General features: G+C 48.0%; 1 protein-coding gene across 1 annotated transcript in view; it reads right to left on the reverse strand.

Annotated features, from left to right (window-relative positions):
- The window catches only part of LOC121287547 (myosin light chain kinase family member 4-like), a 361,929-nt gene extending 346,483 nt beyond the window's left edge, over positions 1 to 15,446 (reverse strand). Inside the window, exons 1-2 of the mRNA XM_041205478.1 lie at positions 15,438 to 15,446; positions 15,287 to 15,396 (exon numbers count right to left, since the gene is read on the reverse strand). Of these exons, the coding sequence (XP_041061412.1) occupies positions 15,287 to 15,396; positions 15,438 to 15,446 (119 nt within the window). The remainder of the gene's footprint in view (positions 1 to 15,286; positions 15,397 to 15,437) is intronic.
- Positions 15,447 to 21,966: the final 6,520 nt, after the last annotated feature.

Below are 21,966 nucleotides of genomic sequence, written 5' to 3' on the forward strand. Positions count from 1 at the left end.
TGACCTTCACAACTGACCTGCACCACTGACCTTCACGACTGACCTGCCCCATTGACCTTCAGCACTGAACTGCACCACTGACCTGCACCACTGACCATCACAACTGACCTGCATCACTGACCTTGTACACTGACCTGCACCACTTGTCTGCTCCCCTGACCTGCACCACTGTCCTGCACCACTGACCTTCACCACTGACCTGCACCACTGACATTCACCAATGACCTTCACCACTGACCTTCAGCACTGACCTGCACCACTGACCTTCACCACTGACATGCACCACTGACCTTCAGCACTGACCTGTACCACAGTCCTTCACCACTGACCTGCACCGCTGACCTTCACCTTTGACCTGCACCACTGACCTTCAACTCTGACTTGCACCACTGGTCTGCTCCCCTGACCTGTACCACTGACCGTCACCACTGACCTGCACCACTGACCTGCACCACTGACCTTCACCACTGACCTGCACCACTGACCTTCCCCACTGACCTGCTGCTCTGACCTGCAGCCCCGACCTTCACCACTGACCTGCACCACTTAACAGCACAACTGACATGCACCAGTGACCTTCACAAGTGACCTGCACCAATGAACCCACCACTGACCTGCACCAGTGTCCTTCCCCACTGACCTGCACCACTGATCTTCGTCACTGAACTGCCCCACTGACCTGCACCGCTGATCTTCACCTTTGACCTGCACCACTGACCTTCAACACTGACTTGCACAACAGGCCTGCTCCACTGACCTGCACCACTGACCTTCACTATTGACCTGCACCACTGCACTGCACCACTGACCTTCACCACTGTCCTGCACCACTGACCTGCACCACTGACCTTCACCACTGAACTGCCCCAGTGAACTTCAACACTGACCTGCACCACTGACCTTCACCACTGGCCTGCACCACTGACTTGCACCTCTGAACTTCACCATTGACCTGCACCACATTCCTGCACCACTGACCTGTACAACTGACCTTCACCACTGACCTGCAGCACTGACCTTCACCACTGACCTGCAGCACTGTCCTGCACCCCCGACCTTCACCACTGACCTGCACCACTTAACAGAACTACTGACATGCACCAGTGACCTTCACAAGTGACCTGCACCAATGAACTCAACACTGACCTGCACCAGTGTCCTTCACCAATGACTTGCACCACTGACCTTCCCCACTGACATGCACCACCGAACTTCACCACTGACCTGCATCACTTCCCTGCACTTATGACCTGCATCTCTGACCTTCATTACTGACCTGTGCCACTGACCTTCACACCTGACCTGCACCACTGACCTTCACAACTGACCTTCACCACTGACCTGCACCACTTAACAGCACTACTGACATGCACCAGTGACCTTCACAAGTGACCTGCACCAATGAACTCAACACTGACCTGCACCAGTGTCCTTCACCAATGACTTGCACCACTGACCTTCCCCACTGACATGCACCACCGAACTTCACCACTGACCTGCATCACTTCCCTGCACTTATGACCTGCATCTCTGACCTTCATTACTGACCTGTGCCACTGACCTTCACAACTGACCTGCTCCACTGACCCTCACAACTGACCTGCACCACTGACCTTCACCACTGACCTGCACCACTGACCTTCACCACTGACCTGTACCACTGAACTGCACCACTGACCTCCACCACTGACCTGCACCACATAACTGCACCACTGACATTCACAACTGACCTGCACCACTGACCTTCACAACTGACCTGCCCCAGTGAACTTCACCACTGACCTGCACCACTGACCTTCCCCACTGACATGCACCACCGAACTTCACCACTGACCTGCACCACTTCCCTGCACTTATGACCTGCATCTCTGACCTTCATTACTGACCTGCACCTCTGACCTTCACACCTGACCTGCACCACTGACCTTCACCACTGACCTGCACCACTAACCTTCACAACTGACCTGCACCACTGACCTTCACAACTGACCTGCACCACTGACCTTCACCACTGACCTGTACCACTGAACTGCACCACTGACCTCCACCACTGACCTACACCACATACCTGCACCACTGACATTCACAACTGACCTGCACCACTGACCTTCTCAACTGACCTGCCCCAGTGAACTTCACCACTGACCTGCACCACTGATCTTCGCCACTGAACTGCCCCACCGACCTGCACCGCTGACCTTCACCTTTGACCTTCACCACTGACCGGCACGATTGACCTTCACCACTTACCTGCACCACTGAACTGCACCACTGACCCCCCCAACTGACCTGCACCACCGACCTTCAACACTGACCTGCACAACTGGCTTGCTCTACTGACCTACACCACTGACCTTCACCATTGACCTGCACCACTGCACTGCACCACTGACATGCACCACCGAACTTCACCACTGACCTGCACCACGTCCCTGCACTTATGACCTGCATCTCTGACCTTCATTACTGACCTGCACCACTGACCTTCACAACTGACCTGCACCACTGACCTTCACAACGGACCTTCACCACTGACTGGCATGATTGACCTTCACCTCTCTCCTGCACCACTTCCCTGCACTACTGACATGCACCTCTGACCTTCATTACTGACCTGCACCACTGACCTTCACACCTGACCTGCACCACTGACCTGCACCCCCGACTTTCACCACTGTCCTGCATCACTGACCTGCACCACTGACCTTCACCACTGACCTGCACCACTGACCTCCACCACTGACCTAACAACTGACCTGCACCACTGACGTTCACGACTGACCTGCCCCATTGACCTTCAGCACTGAACTGCACCACTGACCTGCACCGCTGACCATCACCACTGACCTGCACCATTGACCTTGTACACTGACCTGCACCACTTGTCTGCTCCCCTGACCTGCACCACTGTCCTGCACCACTGACCTTCACCACTGACCTGCACCACTGACATTCACCAATGACCTTCACCACTGACCTTCAGCACTGACCTGCACCACTGACCTTCACCACTGACATGCACCACTGACCTTCAGCACTGACCTGCACCACTGTCCTTCACCACTGACCTGCACCGCTGACCTTCACCTTTGACCTGCACCACTGACCTTCAACTCTGACTTGCACCACTGGTCTGCTCCCCTGACCTGTACCACTGACCGTCACCACTGACCTGCACCACTGACCTGCACCACTGACCTTCACCACTGACCTGCACCACTGACCTTCCCCACTGACCTGCTGCTCTGACCTGCAGCCCCGACCTTCACCACTGACCTGCACCACTTAACAGCACAACTGACATGCACCAGTGACCTTCACAAGTGACCTGCACCAATGAACCCACCACTGACCTGCACCAGTGTCCTTCCCCACTGACCTGCACCACTGATCTTCGCCACTGAACTGCCCCACTGACCTGCACCGCTGATCTTCACCTTTGACCTGCACCACTGACCTTCAACACTGACTTGCACAACAGGCCTGCTCCACTGACCTGCACCACTGACCTTCACTATTGACCTGCACCACTGCACTGCACCACTGACCTTCACCACTGTCCTGCACCACTGACCTGCACCACTGACCTTCACCACTGAACTGCCCCAGTGAACTTCAACACTGACCTGCACCACTGACCTTCACCACTGGCCTGCACCACTGACTTGCACCTCTGAACTTCACCATTGACCTGCACCACATTCCTGCACCACTGACCTGTACAACTGACCTTCACCACTGACCTGCAGCACTGACATTCACCACTGACCTGCAGCACTGTCCTGCACCCCCGACCTTCACCACTGACCTGCACCACTTAACAGAACTACTGACATGCACCAGTGACCTTCACAAGTGACCTGCACCAATGAACTCAACACTGACCTGCACCAGTGTCCTTCACCAATGACTTGCACCACTGACCTTCCCCACTGACATGCACTACCGAACTTCACCACTGACCTGCATCAATTCCCTGCACTTATGACCTGCATCTCTGACCTTCATTACTGACCTGTGCCACTGACCTTCACACCTGACCTGCACCACTGACCTTCACAACTGACCTTCACCACTGACCGGCACGATTGACCTTCACCACTGACCTGCAACACTTCCCTGCAATACTGACCTGCACCTCTGACCTTCATTACTGACCTGCACCACTGACCTTCACACCTGACCTGCACCACTGACCTTCACCACTGACCTGCACCACTGACCTGCACCCCCGACCTTCACCACTGTCCTGCATCACTGACCTGCACCACTGACCTTCACAAGTGACCTGCACCAGTGTCTTTCACCACTGACCTTCACCACTGACCTTCCCCACTGACTTGCACCACTGAACTGCACCGCTGACCTTCACCACTGACCTGCACCTCCGAAATTCACCACTGACCTGCACCACTGACCTTCACTACTGACCTGCACCACTGATCTTCACCACTGACCTGCACCACTGACCTCCACCACTGACCTTCACAACTGACCTGCACCACTGACCTTCACCACTGACCTGCCCCAGTGACCTTCACCACTGACCTGCAGCACTGTCCTGCACCCCCGACCTTCACCACTGACCTGCACCAATTAACAGAACCACTGACCTGCACCAGTGGCCTTCACAAGTGACCTGCACCAATGAACTCACCACTTACCTGCACCAGTGTCTTTCCCCACTTATCTGCACCACTGACCTTCCCCACTGACATGCACCACCGAACTTCACCACTGACCTGCACCACTTCCCTGCACTTATGACCTGCACCTCTGACCTTCATTACAGACCTGCACCACTGACCTTCACACCTGACCTGCACCACTGACCTTCACAAATGTACTTCACCACTGACCGGCACGATTGACCTTCACCGCTGACCTGCACCCCTTCCCTGCACTACTGACCTGCACCTCTGACCTTCATTACTGACCTGCACCACTGACCTTCACACATGACCTGCACCACTGACCTTCACCACTGACCTGCAGCACTGACCCGCACCCCCGACCTTCTCCACTGTCCTGCATCACTGACCTGCCCCACTGACCTTCACAACTGACCTTCACCACTGACCGGCACGATTGACCTTCACCACTGACCTGCACCACTTAACAGCACTACTGACATGCACCAGTGACCTTCACAAGTGACCTGCACCAATGAACTCACCACTGACCTGCACCAGTGTCCTTCACCACTGACCTGCACCACTGACCTTCCCCACTGACATGCACCACCGAACTTCACCACTGACCTGCACCACTTCCCTGCACTTATGACCTGCATCTCTGACCTTCATTACTGACCTGTGCCACTGACTTTCACACCTGACCTGCACCACTGACCTTCACAACTGACCTTCACCACTGACCGGCACGATTGACCTTCACCACCGACCTGCACCACTTCCCTGCAATACTGACCTGCACCTCTGATCTTCATTACTGACCTGCACCACTGACCTTCACACCTGACCTGCACCACTGACCTTCACCACTGACCTGCACCACTGACCTGCATCCCCGACCTTCACCACTGTCCTGCATCACTGACCTGCACACCTGACCTTCACAAGTGACCTGCACCAGTGTCCTTCACCACTGACCTGCACCACTGACCTTCCCCACTGACTTGCACCACTGAACTGCACCGTTGACCTTCACCACTGACCTGCACCACCGAACGTCACCACTGACCTGCACCACTGACCTTCACTACTGACCTGCACCACTGATCTTCACCACTGACCTGCACCACTGACCTCCACCACTGACCTTCACAACTGACCTGCACCACTGACCTTCACCACTGACCTGCCCCAGTGACCTTCACCACTGACCTGCAGCACTGTCCAGCACTCCCGACCTTCACCACTGACCTGCACCACTTAACAGAACCACTGACCTGCACCAGTGGCCTTCACAAGTGACCTGCACAAATGAACTCACCACTTACCTGCACCAGTGTCCTTCACCACTTATCTGCACCACTGACCTTCCCCACTGACATGCACCACCGAACTTCACCACTGACCTGCACCACTTCCCTGCACTTATGACCTGCACCTCTGACCTTCATTACTGACCTGCACCACTGACCTTCACACCTGACCTGCACCACTGACCTTCACAACTGACATTCACCAATGACTGGCACGATTGACCTTCACCACTGACCTGCACCCCTTCCCTGCACTACTGACCTGCACCTCTGACCTTCATTACTGACCTGCACCACTGACCTTCACACCTGACCTGCACCACTGACCTTCACCACTGACCTGCAGCACTGACCCGCACCCCCGACCTTCTCCACTGTCCTGCATCACTGACCTTCCCCACTGACCTTCACAACTGACCTTCACCACTGACCGGCACGATTGACCTTCACCACTGACCTGCACCACTTCCCTGCACTACTGACCTGCACCTCTGACTTTCATTACTGACCTGCACTACTGACCTTCATACCTGACCTGCACCCCTGACCTTTACCACTGACCTGCAGCACTGACCTGCACCCCTGACCTTCACCACTGTCCTGCATCACTGACCTGCACCACTGACCTTTACAAGTGACCTGCACAAGTGTCCTTCACCACTGACCTGCACCACTGACCTTCCCCACTGACTTGCACCACTGAACTGCACCACTGACCTTCACCACTGACCTGCACCACCGAACTTCACCCCTGACCTGCACCACTGACCTGCACTACTGACCTGCACCACTGACCTTCAGCACTGACCTGCACCACTGACCTGCACCACTGACCTTCACAACTGACCTGCAACACATACCTTCACCACTGTCCTGCCCCAGTGACCTTCACCACTGACCTGCACCACTGACCTGCACCACTGACCTGCACCACTGACCTTCACAACTGTCCTGCCCCAGTGACCTTCACCACTGACCTGCACCACTGACCTGCACCACTGACCTCCACAACTGCCCTTCACCACTGACCTGCAGCACTGACCTGCCCCACTGACCTTCACCTCTGACCTGCACAACTGACCTGCTCCACTGACCTTCTCCACTGACCTGCACCACTGACCTTCACCACTGTCTTGCACCTTCCTTTTGTTACTCATGTTGACAGGTAATGCAGGCTGACCTATGAGCAATTTTCGGAGGAGAGTGGAAGTGTTGTGGGGTGGTGTGTGCGAGGTGGGGTTGGTGGCATTGATCTGTCAAGCTGGAAATTAAACTGGCTCCTCCCATCTTCTCCCAGGTTGAATCTTTGCTAAGCCACCTCATTCTTGACAGGACTGATTTGCCTTCCAGCCCACAATGTGAAAATTTATCTCACATCTTCTGAAATGTACCGAACCCCCTTTTAGTTTGGAAGATTCTAGATGACAGTTCAATGTCTGTTTATTAACATTGTTCCAGAATGTGATATCTTCAATGTGAGGTGACTTATATACCTTTATAAACTCATTTTTCTAAAGCTATGCTCCTACATTAATCATATCTAAAATCTTTCCATTGAAAAATGATCAGGAATTCCAAAATGCAACAAAGGGGCAAAAGAAGAATAAATAAAATCCAAGTGTCAAAATCCAGCAGTCAGAAAACCTTTCAGTATTTTAACAGTAAAATTAAGGGCAGTCAGAAATGGCGAGAACCGTGAAAGAAACCACATTCTGAGCTCTAGTATAATCACAATGGAGTACAAATGCAGGGTTATGTGTATCACTGGCTAGGCCAGCATTGATTACCCATCCCTAATTACCCCTTGAGAAGCTGCTGGTGAGCTGCCTTCTTGAACTGCTGCAGTCCATGAGCTGTTAGGAAGCGGGTTACCAGTGACCCAGCGACAGTGAAGGAACGGTGATATATTTCCAAGTCAGGATGGTGAGTGACTTGGAGGGGAACTTCCAGATGGTGGTGTTCTCATGTGTCTGCTGCTCTTGTCCTTCTAAATGGTAGTCATGGTCATGGATTTGGAAGGTGCTGATAAGGAGCCTTGGTGAATTCCTGCAGTGCATCTTGTAGATGGTACACACTGCTGCTACTGTGCATCAATAGTGGAGGGAGTGAATGTTTGTGGATGTGGTGCTGATCAAGTGGGCTGCTCTGTCCTGGATGGTGTGAAGCTTCTTGAGTGTTGGGGGAACTGCTGTCATCCAGACAAGCGGGGAGTATTCCATCACACTCCTGATTTGTGCCTTGTAGATGGTGTTCAGGCTTTGGGAAGTCAGGAGGTGAGTTACTTGCCACAGGATTCCCAGCCTCTGACTTGCTTTTGTAGCCAGAGTATGTCTATGGCTAGTCTAGTTCAGTTTCTGGTCAATCGCTACCCCCAGGATGTTGATAGTGGTGGGTTTAGCAGTGGTAATGCCATTGAATGTCAAGAGGAGATGGTTGAATTCTCTCTTTGGAGGTAGTTATTGCCTGACACTTGTGTGGCACGAATGTTATTGCTACTTGTCACCCTAAGCCTGGATAATGTCCAGGTCTTGCTGTATTTGAACATGGACTGCTTCAGCATCTGAAGAGTTGCAAATGGTGCTGAATGTTGTGCAATCATCAGCGAACATCCCCACTTCTGACCTTATGATGGAAGGAAGGTCATTGACTAAGCAGCTGAAGATGGTTAAGCCAAGGACACTACCCTGAGGAACTCCTGCAATGATGTCCTGGAGCTGAATTGACTGATCTCCAACAACCAAAACCATCTTCCTTTGTGCTGTGTCTGACTCCAACCAGTGGAGAGTTTTCCCCGATTCCCAGTGACTCCAGTTTTGTTCGGGCTCCTTGATGCCACATTCGGTCAAATGCTGCCTTTCTGTCGAGGGCAGTCACGCTCACCTAACCTCAATAATTCAGCTTTTTTGTCCATATTTGAACCAAGGCTGGAATGAGGTCAGAAGATGAGTGGTGCTGGGGAACCCAAACTGAGCATCAGTGAGCAGGTTATTGCTAAGCAAGTGCTTGATAGCTCTGTTGATGACCCCTTCCATCATTTCATTGATGATTGAGAGTAGACTGATGGGGTGTTAATTGGTTAGGTTGGATTTGCCCTGCTTTTTGTGTACAGGACATAGCTGGGCAATTTTCCACATAGCTGGGTAGATGCCAGTACTGCAGCTGTACTGGAACAGCTTGGCTAGGGGCACGGCAAGTCTTGGAGCACAAGCCTTCAGTACTATTGCTGGAATATTTTCAGAGCCCATAGTCTTTGCAGTATCCAGTGCCTTCAGCTATTTCTTGATATCACATGGAGTGAATTGAATTGGCACCTATGATGCTGGGGACCTCTGGAGGAGGCCGAGGTGGATCATCCACTCAGTACTTCTGGCTGAAGATGGTTGTGAATACTTCAGCCTTATCTTTTGCACTGATGTACTGGGCTCCCCCATCATTGAGAATGGGGATATTTGTGGAGCCTCCTCCTCCTGTGAGTTGTTTAGTTGTCCATCACCATTCACAACTGGATGCAGAGTTTAGATCTGATCCATTGGCTGTGAGATCACTTAGCTCTGTTTATCACTTGCTGCTTATTTTGTTTGGCACACAAGTAGTCCTGCATTGTAGCTTCACCAGGTTGACACCTCATTTTTAGGTATGCCTGGTGCTGCTCCTGGCATTCCCTCCTGCACTCTTCATTGAACCAGGGTTGATCCCCTGGCTTTGAAAGTGCTGTGAGAGACTCGCAAGCTTTGCAACACATACAACATGGCGGCGTTCTTCATGTGGGGTGGGAACCTAGCGCTGGGCATGGCACCAAATCCAGAGACACAGTGAAGTGAGAGATAATGTCCGCTGTTAGATACCTGAAACATGAAAAGGCTGAGTAGAAACACTTCAGCAGTGACTCTAAGGTTAATTTATTAACGATGTGGGGGTGACCACGAACTGGACGCCTGTAGATTTAAGGAGGCAGAATGTCATTACAGGCAAAAGAAAGATCACATAGTGGGGCAATGCAGGACAAAATCAAAACAGCCCATAAAGCAGCAAACCAACATGACTGAGTTAAAGAATACAGCAGAACCTGAAGCTGCGATACCGACAACTATTCCATATACAAAGTCACCGCTGTAAAAACCGAACCTATTACTGTCACAATCCAAGTGAATGGGAAGCCACTAATAATGGAGGGAGATATGGGAGCCTCAACCACAATCGTGGGAGAGCACACGTTTAAATACCGAAATGAAGATACCCAACCAAATCTGGAGCGAACAATCACTAAATTGAAGACATACACTGGAGAATCTATACAGGTAAAAATCATTACCACAGTACCTGTATCTTATAAGCAACAGACAGCCCAGCTTCCAGTGATCATAGTGACAAGTGAAGGACCTAGTCTCCTGGGCTGAGGCTGGTTACAGCTTGGCTGGTCTGAAATATTTCACTTGAAAGCAAGAGTTCCTGAACTGCTAAGGAAATATGACATGGTATTTCGGGATGGATTAGGGAAGTTAGCAGGTATGCAGGCCAAGATATATGTGGATCCTCAGGTGACACCACATTTCTTTAAGGCCAGATTTGTGCCTTATGTGTTGAAGGAGAAGGTAGATACAGAAAAGCTGAGCATCATCCAACCTGTCCAATTCTCAGAATGGGCAGCACCCATAGTTCCAGTGGTTAAGCCTGACTAAACCATACACATTTGTGGGGACTATAAATTGACCGTAAACAAGGCAGCCAAGCTAGACAAGTATCCCTTTCCAAGGATAAATTACTTATATGCAAAGTTGGCTGGAGGCAAATCCTGTACAAAATTGGAAATGAGCCACGCCAACCAACTATTAGAACTGGATAGCATATTGAGAGAATATGCAACTATTAACATACACAAGGGTCTTTATCAGTATATTCACCTACCCTTTGGAGTATCGTCTGCATGCACTATCTTCCAAAGGACAATGGAGAGTCTTTTGCAAGGACTTCCACGCGCGGTAGTAAACCTAGATAATATTCTGATCACAGGGTCAACCGAGACCAAAGATTTGGCCAGCCTGGAGTAGGTGATAAGAGGGTTCATGGAATCTGGTGTATGGTTAAAGAAGGAAAAATGCACATTTTAAGCACCAGAAGTTACTTACCTGGGTCACAGGGTGGATGCCATGGGATTGCATCTGGTAGAAGAGAAAGTTTGGGCAATAAAAGTTGTAGCCTCACCATTCAATGTAACTGAACTCAAATCCTTCCTGGGTATGATCAACTACTATAGCCGCTTCTTGCCTAACTTATCAACTGTGTTAGCACCATTATACTTGTTGTTAAAAAAGAACCACTGTTGGTCGTGGAATTCACAGGAGGAAGAAGCCTTTGTGAAAGTAAAGAAACTGCTGCATTTGTCCTGTTTATTGATGCAATATGACCCTTCGAAAGAGTTGATATTGACATGTGATACCTCTCCTTACGGTGTAGGAGCTGTGTTATCACATAGAATGGAAAATGGATCTGAAAGTCCCATTGGGTATGTCTCGAGAACCCTCTCCACAGCCAAGAAGGGTTATTCCCAGCTAGAAAAGGAAGTTTTATCAATGGTATTTGGAGTGAAGAAATTCCACCAGTACCTACATGGACGACATCTCACCATTGAGTCTGACCATAAACTATTCAGTGAGGATAAGGCCATTCTGCCAATAATATCAGAAAGAATACAACTTTGGTCTTTGATATTATCTGCGTATGAGTATTCCTTTATGCACCATCACAGCTTGCAGATTGCAAATGGGGATTCACTCAGTCATCTCCCATTGGCAGGCAGTATTATACATGCTTCAGTGTCACAGGAGTTGTGCTATTACTGAATTTCTTGGATTCTTCGTCTATGTGTGCAAAGCAAATTAGAAGTTGGACGAACAGAGATCCAATTTTGTTGAAAGTCTGAGACCTTGTATTGAAATGGTGGTCAAATTTATCTGTATCTGAAGAGATGAGACTATTCCATGCTCGACAAACAGAGTTAAGTTGTCAAGATGGAATTTTGTTGTGGGGATCAAGAGTCGTCATCCCTTTGCAAGGAAGTGAATTACTCTTGACAGCCTCACAGTGCGCATCCAGGCATATTGAAAGTGAAAATGCTTGTGCGAAGCTATGTCTGGTGGCCAGGCATTGACAGTGACATTGAAAGGATGGTCAAGCACTGTCTCCAATGTCAGCAACAACAGAAGTTGCCTGTTTCAGCTTCACTGCATCCATGGGAGTGGTCTGGTTGATCCTAGGTTAGGCTACATGTTGATTATGTAGGACCATTCTTAGGTACCATGTTCTTATTGATCGTAGATGCGCATTCTAAATGGATGGACTTGTATGAAGTCAGATCACCAACAGCGAGTGCAACTATTGAAAAGCTGCATCATAATTTTATTATACATGGCCTACTGGAAGTCATCGCTTCTTATAACGGCACAGTCTTTACCAGTATAAAGTTTCAGAGATTCATGAATTTAAAAGGAATCAGTCACGTTAAAACAGCCCCATGTCACTCCTCATCAAATGGTTTAGCTGAGAGAGTTGTGCCAACTTTCAAATCTGGAATGAAGAGGTTATCAGGAGGTGCTCTAGAAACTCAACTTTCCCGCTTTATTCTCATTACTGTACTATGGCTCATTCGACTACAGGTTCAACACTGTCTGAATTATTGACAAAATGCCGCCTACATACACGGCTAAGCCTGGTGTTTCCAAAGTTAGAGGGGAAGGTAGAGCAGAATCAGAGTAATCAAAATTGAATTATGATATACACAGCAAAGCTCGCACATTCAGTGTAGGTGACATGGTATTCGTACAAAATTTCAGAAGTGGACCTTGTTGGGTTCCTGGAATAATTGTCTCAGAGACTGGTCCCTTATCCCTCCAAGTGGAAGTGGAATTGTTCGAAAACATGTGGACCATATTCGTAATAGAAAGTCATTCCAACAACCAACTATTCCACCTGTGATTAACATCGAACTGTCAATCCCTGCGGTGACAAATTGACCTAGAATAGGCATGCCCAATGTTTCTGTACAGTTGCCAAACCCAGAACTGCCACTCTCTAATGATGTGCCACCAGCTACGCTGCTCTAGCCGAATAAGGAGAGCACCTCAGAGACAACATACGTATATGTTGTTGGAAATTCAAATGTTCTCTGTAAACATAAGCTGTGAAAACTAAAGGGGAGGAAATGTAATAACTGAAGGTATAGCCTCTCCTGCTCTACCAGGTGTCACATGATGTTCATGGAGGCTCCAACCAATGAGCCCTAAGCATGGGTAATCTGGCGTGGGGTCGGGGGGCAGGGGCGGAGGGGGTGCAGGGGAGGGATTCACGAGGAGAGTCCTGATCTTGCAGGTAGCACCTGAAAAGCTCTCTGTAATAAGATTTGTTAGCATGAGGTTTCCTTGACCATTTTTGACATGATGCCATGACACTTCATGGAATCAATGTTGAGGGCCCCCAGGGCAACTTGACCTCATCCTCACTAACCTACCTGCCGCAGATGCATCTGTCTATGACAGTATCAGTGGGAGTGACTACAGTCCTTGAGGAGACTAAGTTCTGTCTTCACATTGAGGAAACCCTCCATTGTGTCGTGTGGCACTACCACCATGTTAAATGGGATGGATTTTGAACAGATCAAACAACTCAAGACTCATGTAATGACTTGACGGAATGGACAGGTTTCAACAAGAAACAGATAAACCAAAGTCTTAAGGAGGGTGCTGAGGAGAATGGTACCAGGGATGAGGGACATCAGATATGTGGAGAGATCGAGGAGGCTGGGATTATTCTCCTTAGAGCACAGAAAGTTAAGAGAACATTTAGTCAATGTGTTCAAAATGCTGAAATGTTTGATAGAGTGAAAGAAGGAAATGTTAGCAGTGACAGGAGTGCGAGACATCAATTTAAAAGATCCAGAGTGGGAGATGAGGAGATTTCTTGTTCAAACAATGAGCTATCGTGACCTGCAATAAGCTGCCTGAAAGGATTCTGAAACAGATTAATTAGTAACATTCAAAACAGAACTGGACAATTAAAATGTTTACAGGACTATGGGGAGTCAGTTCCTCTGGGTAGTGTCCTCGGCCCAACCTCTTCAGCTGCTTCATCAATGACCTTCCTTCCATCATAAGGTCAGAAGTGGGGATGTTCGCTGTTGATTGCATAATGTTCAGCACCATTCGCAACTCCTCAGATACTGAAGCAGTCCATGTCCAAATGCAGCAAGACCTGGACAATATCCAGGCTTGGGCTGACAAGTGACAAATAACATTCGTGCCACACAAGTGTCAGGCAATGACCATCTTCAACAAGAGAGAATCTAGCCATCTCCCCTTGACATTCAAAGCATTACCATCACTGAATCCCCTAATATCAACATCCTGGGGGTTACTGTTGATCAGAAGCAGAACTGGACTAGCCATAGAAATACAGTAGCTACAAGGCTACAGGTCAGAGGCTAGGAATCATGCAGCGACTCCCCAAAGCTTGTTCACCATCTACAAGGCACAAGTCAGGAGTGTGATGGAATACTCTCCACTTACCTGGATGAGTGTTGCTCCAACAACACTCAAGAAGCTTGACACCATCCAGGACAAAGCAGCCCACTTGATTGGCACCACATCCACAAACGTTTGCTCCCTCTGCCACTGACACACAGTAGCAGCAGTGTGTACCATCTACAAGATGCACTGTAGGAACTCACCAAGGCTCCTTAGTTAGCACCTTCCAAACCCACGACCATTACCATCTAGAAGGACAAGGGCACCAGATAGGTGGGAACACCATCACCTGGAAGTTCCTCTCCAAGCCACTCACCATCCTGAATTGGAAATATATCGCTGTTCCTTCACTGTCGCTGGGTCAAAATCCTGGAACTCCCTTCCTAACAGCACTGTGGGTGTACCTACACCATATGGACTGCAGCGGTTCAAGAAGGCAGCTCACCACCACTGCCTCAAGGACAGTTAGGGATGGGCAATAAATGCTGGCCCAGCCAGCGATGCCCACATCCTGTTAATGAATAATTTTAAAAAGAGTATGAGGATGGGGGTCAGTGGAGAACTCTACTAAAGTGCAGGCATGATGGGCCAAGCAGCCTCATTGTGTGCTGCATCATTCATTTCATGATCCTATAGGCAGCTGAAATAAGGCATGCACAAAGCAGTAATTATTCGGAAAGATTACTGCCTCCCAGCAATCACAATAAAACAAAGCATTAACATGCTGTCAAAGACATGCAATGTACATATTCACACTTAGGCACAAAATACAAACTGTAGCTCACTGCAGCATGACTTGATCATCAATGTAAGTAATACTCACTATTCCATCACAAGAATCATCTCATTCTTGCTCTCAAATGCATCATAAAGTTGAATAAGATTCACATGGTTCAGCAGATTCATCACTTGGAGCTCATTAGTGATACTATCCTGAGGACAGAAATGATCAGAGGTGAACAGGGGAATTCAACAGGATTCATCTATTTACTGTAAAATCCAGGGAGGGAGTCCAAGGGAGGGAGATCAGACATAATGAATGGAGAGAGTTAGAGGAATAGAGATCAGGCATACAGAATGGAGAGAGTAAGAGAGAGAGGGAGATAAGGGATACTGAATGGAGAGAGTCTGAAAGAGAGAGATACTGCACAGAGAGAGTCAGAGAGAGAGACAGAGAAGGAGAGATCAGAGGGAATGAATGGAGAAGTCAGAGAAAGGGAGAGAGGGATTGGAGATACAGAATGGAGAGACAATGAAAGGAGAGAGTCAGAGAAGAGAGATCAGAGATACTTAACGGGGAGAGTCAGATAGAGAGAGGTCAGAGACTCTGAACAAAGAGAGTCAGATGGAAAGAGATCAGAAATACTGAAAGGATAGAGTTAGGGGGAGAGAGAGACCAGAGATGTTGAATGGAGAGAATTAGAGAGGGAGACAGAAATACTGAATGGAGAAAGTCAGAGAGAGACAGATTAGAGATACTGAATGGAGAGAGCCAGAGGGAGAGAGAGAGACATCAGAGATGCTGAACATGGAGAGTCAGAGAAAGAGATCAGAGGTACTGAACAGTGAGAACCAGAGAGAAAGAGAGACACAGACACCGAATGGAGAGAGGGAGAGGGAGACGGATCAGAGATAATTAACGGAGAGACCCAGAGAAAGAGAGAGAGAGAGAGTGAGATGAGACATACTGAATGGAAAGAGTCAGAGAGAGTTCAGAGATACTGATTAAAAGAGTCAGAGAGAGAGAGAGAAATCAGAGATACTGAATGGAGAGAGTCAGACAGAAAGAGACAAATCTGAGATACTGAACGGAGAGAGTGAGTGAGAGACAGAGAGAGAGAGAGATCAGGGATACTGAATGGAGACAGTCAGAGAGAGAGGGATTGGAGATACAGAATGGAGAGAGTCAGAGACAGAGAGAGATCAGAGATAAGCAAGGGTGAGTGTCAGAGAGAGAGATCAGAGATACTGAATGAAGAGAGTCGGAGAGGTAGAGAGGGATTGGAGATACAGAATTCAGTGAGTCATAGAGAGAGAGATCAGAGGTACTGAATGGAGAGGGAAAGAGATCAGAGGTGGTGAATGGAGAGACACAGTGAAAGAGAGAGATAGAGTGAGATGAGACAAACTGAATGGAGAGTGTTAGAGAGAATTCAGAGCAACTGATTAAGAGAGTCAAAGAGAGAAAGAAACCAAAGATACTGAATGGAGGGTCAGGGAGAGAGAGACATCAGAGATACTGAATGGGGAGAGTAGTGGGGTGGCGGGGGGGAGAGAGAGATAAGGGACACTGCAAGGAGAGAGCCTGAGGGAGAGAGAGAGAGGACATAATAAATGGAGAGAGCCACAGAGAGAGAAAGATCAGAGATACTGAATGGAGAGTATGAGAAAGAGAGAGAGAGAGAGATCAGAGATACTGAACGGAGGCGGTGAGAGAGAGAGATCAGAGATACTGAATGCAGACAGTCAGAGAGAGGGAGAGAGGGATTGGAAATACAGAATGGAGAGAGTCAGAGACAGAGAGAGATATGAGATAAGGAAGGGAGAGAGTGAGAGATAGAAAAATGAGATATGCTGAACGGAGAGAGTTAGAGAGAGAGAGAGATCAGCGATACTGAACGGAGAAAGTCAGGCAGAGAGAGAGATTAGAGGTACTGAACAGAGAGACTCAGAGAGAGAGAGAGAGAGTGAGATGAGGCATACTGAACAGAAAGAGTCAGAGAGAGTTCAGAGATACTGATTAAGAGAGTCAGAGAGAGAGAGAAAACAGAGATACTGAATAAAGAGTCAGGGAGAGAGAGAAATCAGAGATACTGAATGGGAAGAGTCAAAGGGGGAGAGAGGGAGAGATAAAGGGCACTTAATGGAAAGATTCAGAGAGAGAGAGATAGGAGATCATGAATGGCGAGTGACAAAGAGAGAGAAAGATCAGAGATACTGAATGGAGAGTATCAGGGTGAGAGAGAGAGAGAAAGAGAGATCAGAGATACAGAATAGGGGGAGTCGGAGAGAGAGAGAAAGAGAGATCAGAGATACTGAAGGGAGAGAGTCAGAGAGAGAGAGGGAGAGAGATTTGAGGTACTCAAGGGAGAGAGATAGAGAGAGAGAGAGATTAGAGATACTGAATGGAGAGAGTGAAAGAGAGAGAGAGATCAGAGATACTGAACGGATAGAGTGAGAGAGAGCGAGAGAGTTCAGAGATACTGAATGGAGAGACACAGCAAAAGGGAGAGAGAGAGTGAAATGAGACATACTGAATGGAGTGTGTCAGAGAAAGTTCAGAGATACTGATTAAGAGAGTCAGAGAGAGAGAGAAATCAGAGATACTGAATAGGGAGAGTCACGGGGGAGAGAGAGAGAGATAAGAGGCACTGAATGGAAACTGTCAGAGAGAGAGAGAGAGATATGAGAGAATGAATGGTGAGCACCAAAGAGAAAGAAAGATCACTGATACTGAATGGAGAGTATCAGGGAGAGAGAGAGAGAGGGAGACAGAGATAGATCAGAGATACAGAATAGGGACAGTCAGAGAGAGAGAAAGAGAGATCAGAGATACTGAAGGGAGGGAGTCAGAGAGAGAGAAAGAGAGATCTGAGGTACTCAAGGGAGTGAATCAGTGTGCGAGTGAAAGAGATCAGAGGTACTGTTGGAGAGAGTCAGAGAGAGGTAGAGATCAGAGGCACTGATTGGAGAAAGTCAGAGAGAGAAAGAGATCAGAGGTACTGAATGGAGAGAATCAGAGAGAGTGATAGATCAGAGGTTCTGAATGGAGAGAGTCAGAGAGGGAGAGAGATCAGACATTCTGAATGGAGAGAGACAAAGAGAGAGAGAGATCGGAGATACTGAAAGGAGAGAGTCAGAGAGATAGAGAGAGAGAGAGATATCAGAATTTCTGAACATGTAGAGAGGGATCAGAGATACTTAATGGAGAGAGACAGAGAGAGAGAGAGAGAGAGAGAGAGAGAGAGAGTGACCAGTTATACGGAATGGAGACAGTCAGAGGGAGAGAGAGATCAGCGATACTGAATGGAGACCGTCAGAGAGCGAGAGAGGTATCAGAGGTACTGAATGGAGAGAGTCAGCGAGAGAGAGAGATCAGAGATTTTGAATGGAGACAGTCAGAGAGAGAGAGAGATAAGAGATACTGCATGGTGACAGTCATAGAGAGAGAGGGATCAGAGGTACTGAATGGAGAGAGTATGAGAGAGAGAGAGTTCAGAGATACTGAATAGAGACAGTCAGAGAGAGGGAGAGATTAGGGATACTGAACGGGGAGAGTAAGAGAGAGAGAGATCAGAGATAATGAACAGAGAGCCAGAGAGAGAGAGAGAGAGATCAGAGATACTGAATGGAGAGAGTCAGCGAGAGAGAGAGATCAGAGATTTTGAATGGACAGTTAGAGAGAGAGAGAGAGATAGATAAGAGATACTGCATGGTGACAGTCATAGAGATAAGAGATACTGCATGGTGACAGTCATAGAGAGAGAGGGATCAGAGGTACTGAATGGAGAGAGTCAGCGAGAGAGAGAGATCAGAGATTTTGAATGGACAGTCAGAGAGAGAGAGAGAGATAGATAAGAGATACTGCATGGTGACAGTCATAGAGGTAAGAGATACTGCATGGTGACAGTCATAGAGAGAGAGGGATCAGAGGTACTGAATGGAGAGAGTATGAGAGAGAGAGTTCAGAGATACTGAATAGAGACAGTTAGAGAGAGGGAGAGATTAGGGATACTGAACGGGGAGAGTAAGAGAGAGAGAGAGATCAGAGATACTGAACAGAGAGAGTGAGAGAGAGCTCAAAGAAGCTGAACAGAAACAGTCAGCGAGAGAGATCAAAGATATTGAATGGAGACTGTCAGAGATTGAGAAATCAGAGATACTGAATGGAGAGATTCAGAGAGAGAGAGAGATGAATTCGAGATACAGAACAGAGAGTCAGAGAAAGAGAAATCAGAGTTATTCAACGGAGATAGTCAAAGAGAGAGAGACGAAGAGATCAGAGGTACTGAATGGAGTGAGAGAGAGAGGTCAGAGATAATGAACGGAAAGACTCACAGAAAGAGAGAGCGATTGAGATGAGGAATACTGAATGGAGAGTCTCAAAAGAGAGTTCAGATATACTGATTAAGAGAGTCAGAGAGAGAGAGAAAACAGAGGGAGAGATACTGAATGGAGAGTCAGGGAGAGAGAGAGAGAGATAAGGGACACTGAATGGAGAGAGTCTGAGGGAGAGGGAGATAGGTGGTAATGAATGGAGAGAGCCACAGAGAGAGAGAGAGGTATCAGAGATACTGAATGGAGAGTATCAAAGAGAGAAAGAGAGAGATCAGAGATACTGAAAAAAGAGAATCAGAGAAAGAGAAAGAGAGATCAAAGGTACTGAAGGGAGAGAGTCAGAGAGAGATCTGAAGTACTCAAGGGAGAGAGTCAGAGAGAAATAGAGATTAGAAATAGTGAATGGAGAGAGACAAAGAGAGAGAGTGATTAGAGATACTGAATGGAGAGTGTCAGAGAGAGAGAGATCAGAAATACTGAATGGAGACAGTCAGAGAGAGAGAGATCAGAGATATTGAATGGAGACAGTCAGAGGGAGAGAGAGAGAACAGAGGTAGTGGATGGGGAGTCTGAGAGAGAAAAAGAGGTCAGAAATACTGAATGGAAACGTGTAGAGAGAGAGATCGGAGATACTGATTGGAGACAGTCAGAGAGAGGGAGAGAGGGATTGGAGATACAGAATGGAGAGAGCCAGAGAAGGAGGGAGAGATCAGAGATAAGGAAGGGAGAGAGTAAGAGAGAGAGAGAGATGAGATATTCTGAATGGAGAGTCAGAGAGAGAGGGAGAGAGAGATCAGAGATACTGAAGGGAGAGAGTCAGAGAGAGAGAGATCTGAAGTACTCAAGGGAGAGAGACAGAGAGAGAGAGAGATTAGAGATAGTGAATGGAGAGAGTGAAAGAGAGAGAGAGATCAGAGATAATGAACAGAGAGCCAGAGAGAGAGAGAGAGAGAGAGATCAGAGATACTGAAGGAAGAGAGTCAGAGAGAACGAGAGAGTTCAGAGTTACTGAATGGAGAGACTCAGTGAAAGAGATAGAGAGAGTGAGATGAGACATGCTGAACGGAGAATGTCAGAGAGAGTTCAGAGATACTGATAAAGGGAGTCAGAGAGAGAGAGAAAACAGAAATACTGAATGAAGAGTCAGGGAGAGAGTGAAATCAGAGATACTGAATGGGGAGAGTGACAGGGGAGAGAGAGAGAGAGAGATAAGGGAATCAGAGTGGAAAGAGTCAGAGAGAGAGAGAGAGATAGGAGATAATGAATGGCGAGCACCAAAGAGAGAGAAAGATCAGTGATACTGAATGGAGAGTATCAGGGAGAGAGAGAGAGAGGGAGAGAGATCAGAGATACAGAATAGGGAGAGTCGGAGAGAGAGAAAGAGAGATCAGAGATACTGAAGGGAGAGAGTCAGAGAGAGACAGAGAGATCTGAGGTACTCAAGGGAGAGAGTCAGAGAGAGATAGAAATTAGAGATACTGAATGGAGAGAGTCAAAGAAAGAGAGAGAAATCAGAAATACTGAATGTAGAGAGTCAGAGAGAGAGAGATCTGAGGTACTCAAGGGAGAGAGACAGAGAGAGAGAGAGATTAGAGATAGTGAATGGAGAGAGTGAAAGAGAGAGAGAGATCAGAGATAATGAACAGAGAGCCAGAGAGAGAGAGAGAGAGATCAGAGATACTGAATGGAGAAAGTCAGGCAGAGAGAGAGATTAAAGGTACTGAATGGAGAGGGAGAGAGATCAGAGCTACTGAACAGCGAGACTCAGAGAAAGAGAGAGAGATGAGGCATACTGAACGGAAAGAGTCAGAGAGAGTTCAGAGATACTGATTAAGAGAGTCAGAGAGAGAGAGAAATCAGAGACACTGAATGAAGGGTTAGGGAGAGAGAGAAATCAGAGATACTGAATAGGGAGAGTCACAGGGGGAGAGAGAGAGAGTTAAGAGGCACTGAATGGAAAGAGTCAGAGAGAGAGAGATATGAGATAATGAATGGTGAGCGCCAAAGAGAAAGAAAGATCACTGATACTGAATAGGGAGAGTATCAGGGAGAGAGAGAGAGAGGGAGACAGAGAGAGATCAGAGATACAGAATAGGGAGAGTCAGCGAGAGAGAAAGAGAGATCAGAGATACTCAAGGGAGTGAATCAGTGTGAGAGTGAAAGAGATCAGTTGGAGAGAGTCAGAGAGAAATGGAGATCAGAGGCACTGAATGGAGAAAGTCAGAGAGAGAAAGAGATCAGAGGTACTGAATGGAGAGAATCAGAGAGAGAGAGAGTGATAGATCAGAGGTACTGAATGGAGAAAGTCAGAGAGAGAGATCTGAGATACTGAAGGGAGAGAATCAGAGAGAGACAGCGTGATAGATCAAAGGTTCTGAATGGAGAGAGTCAGAGAGGGAGAGAGATCAGACATTCTGAATGGAGAGAGACAAAGAGAGAGAGAGA

This window comes from Carcharodon carcharias, chromosome 14 (assembly GCF_017639515.1).
Source record: "Carcharodon carcharias isolate sCarCar2 chromosome 14, sCarCar2.pri, whole genome shotgun sequence".
NCBI classification, from domain to species: domain Eukaryota; kingdom Metazoa; phylum Chordata; class Chondrichthyes; order Lamniformes; family Lamnidae; genus Carcharodon; species Carcharodon carcharias.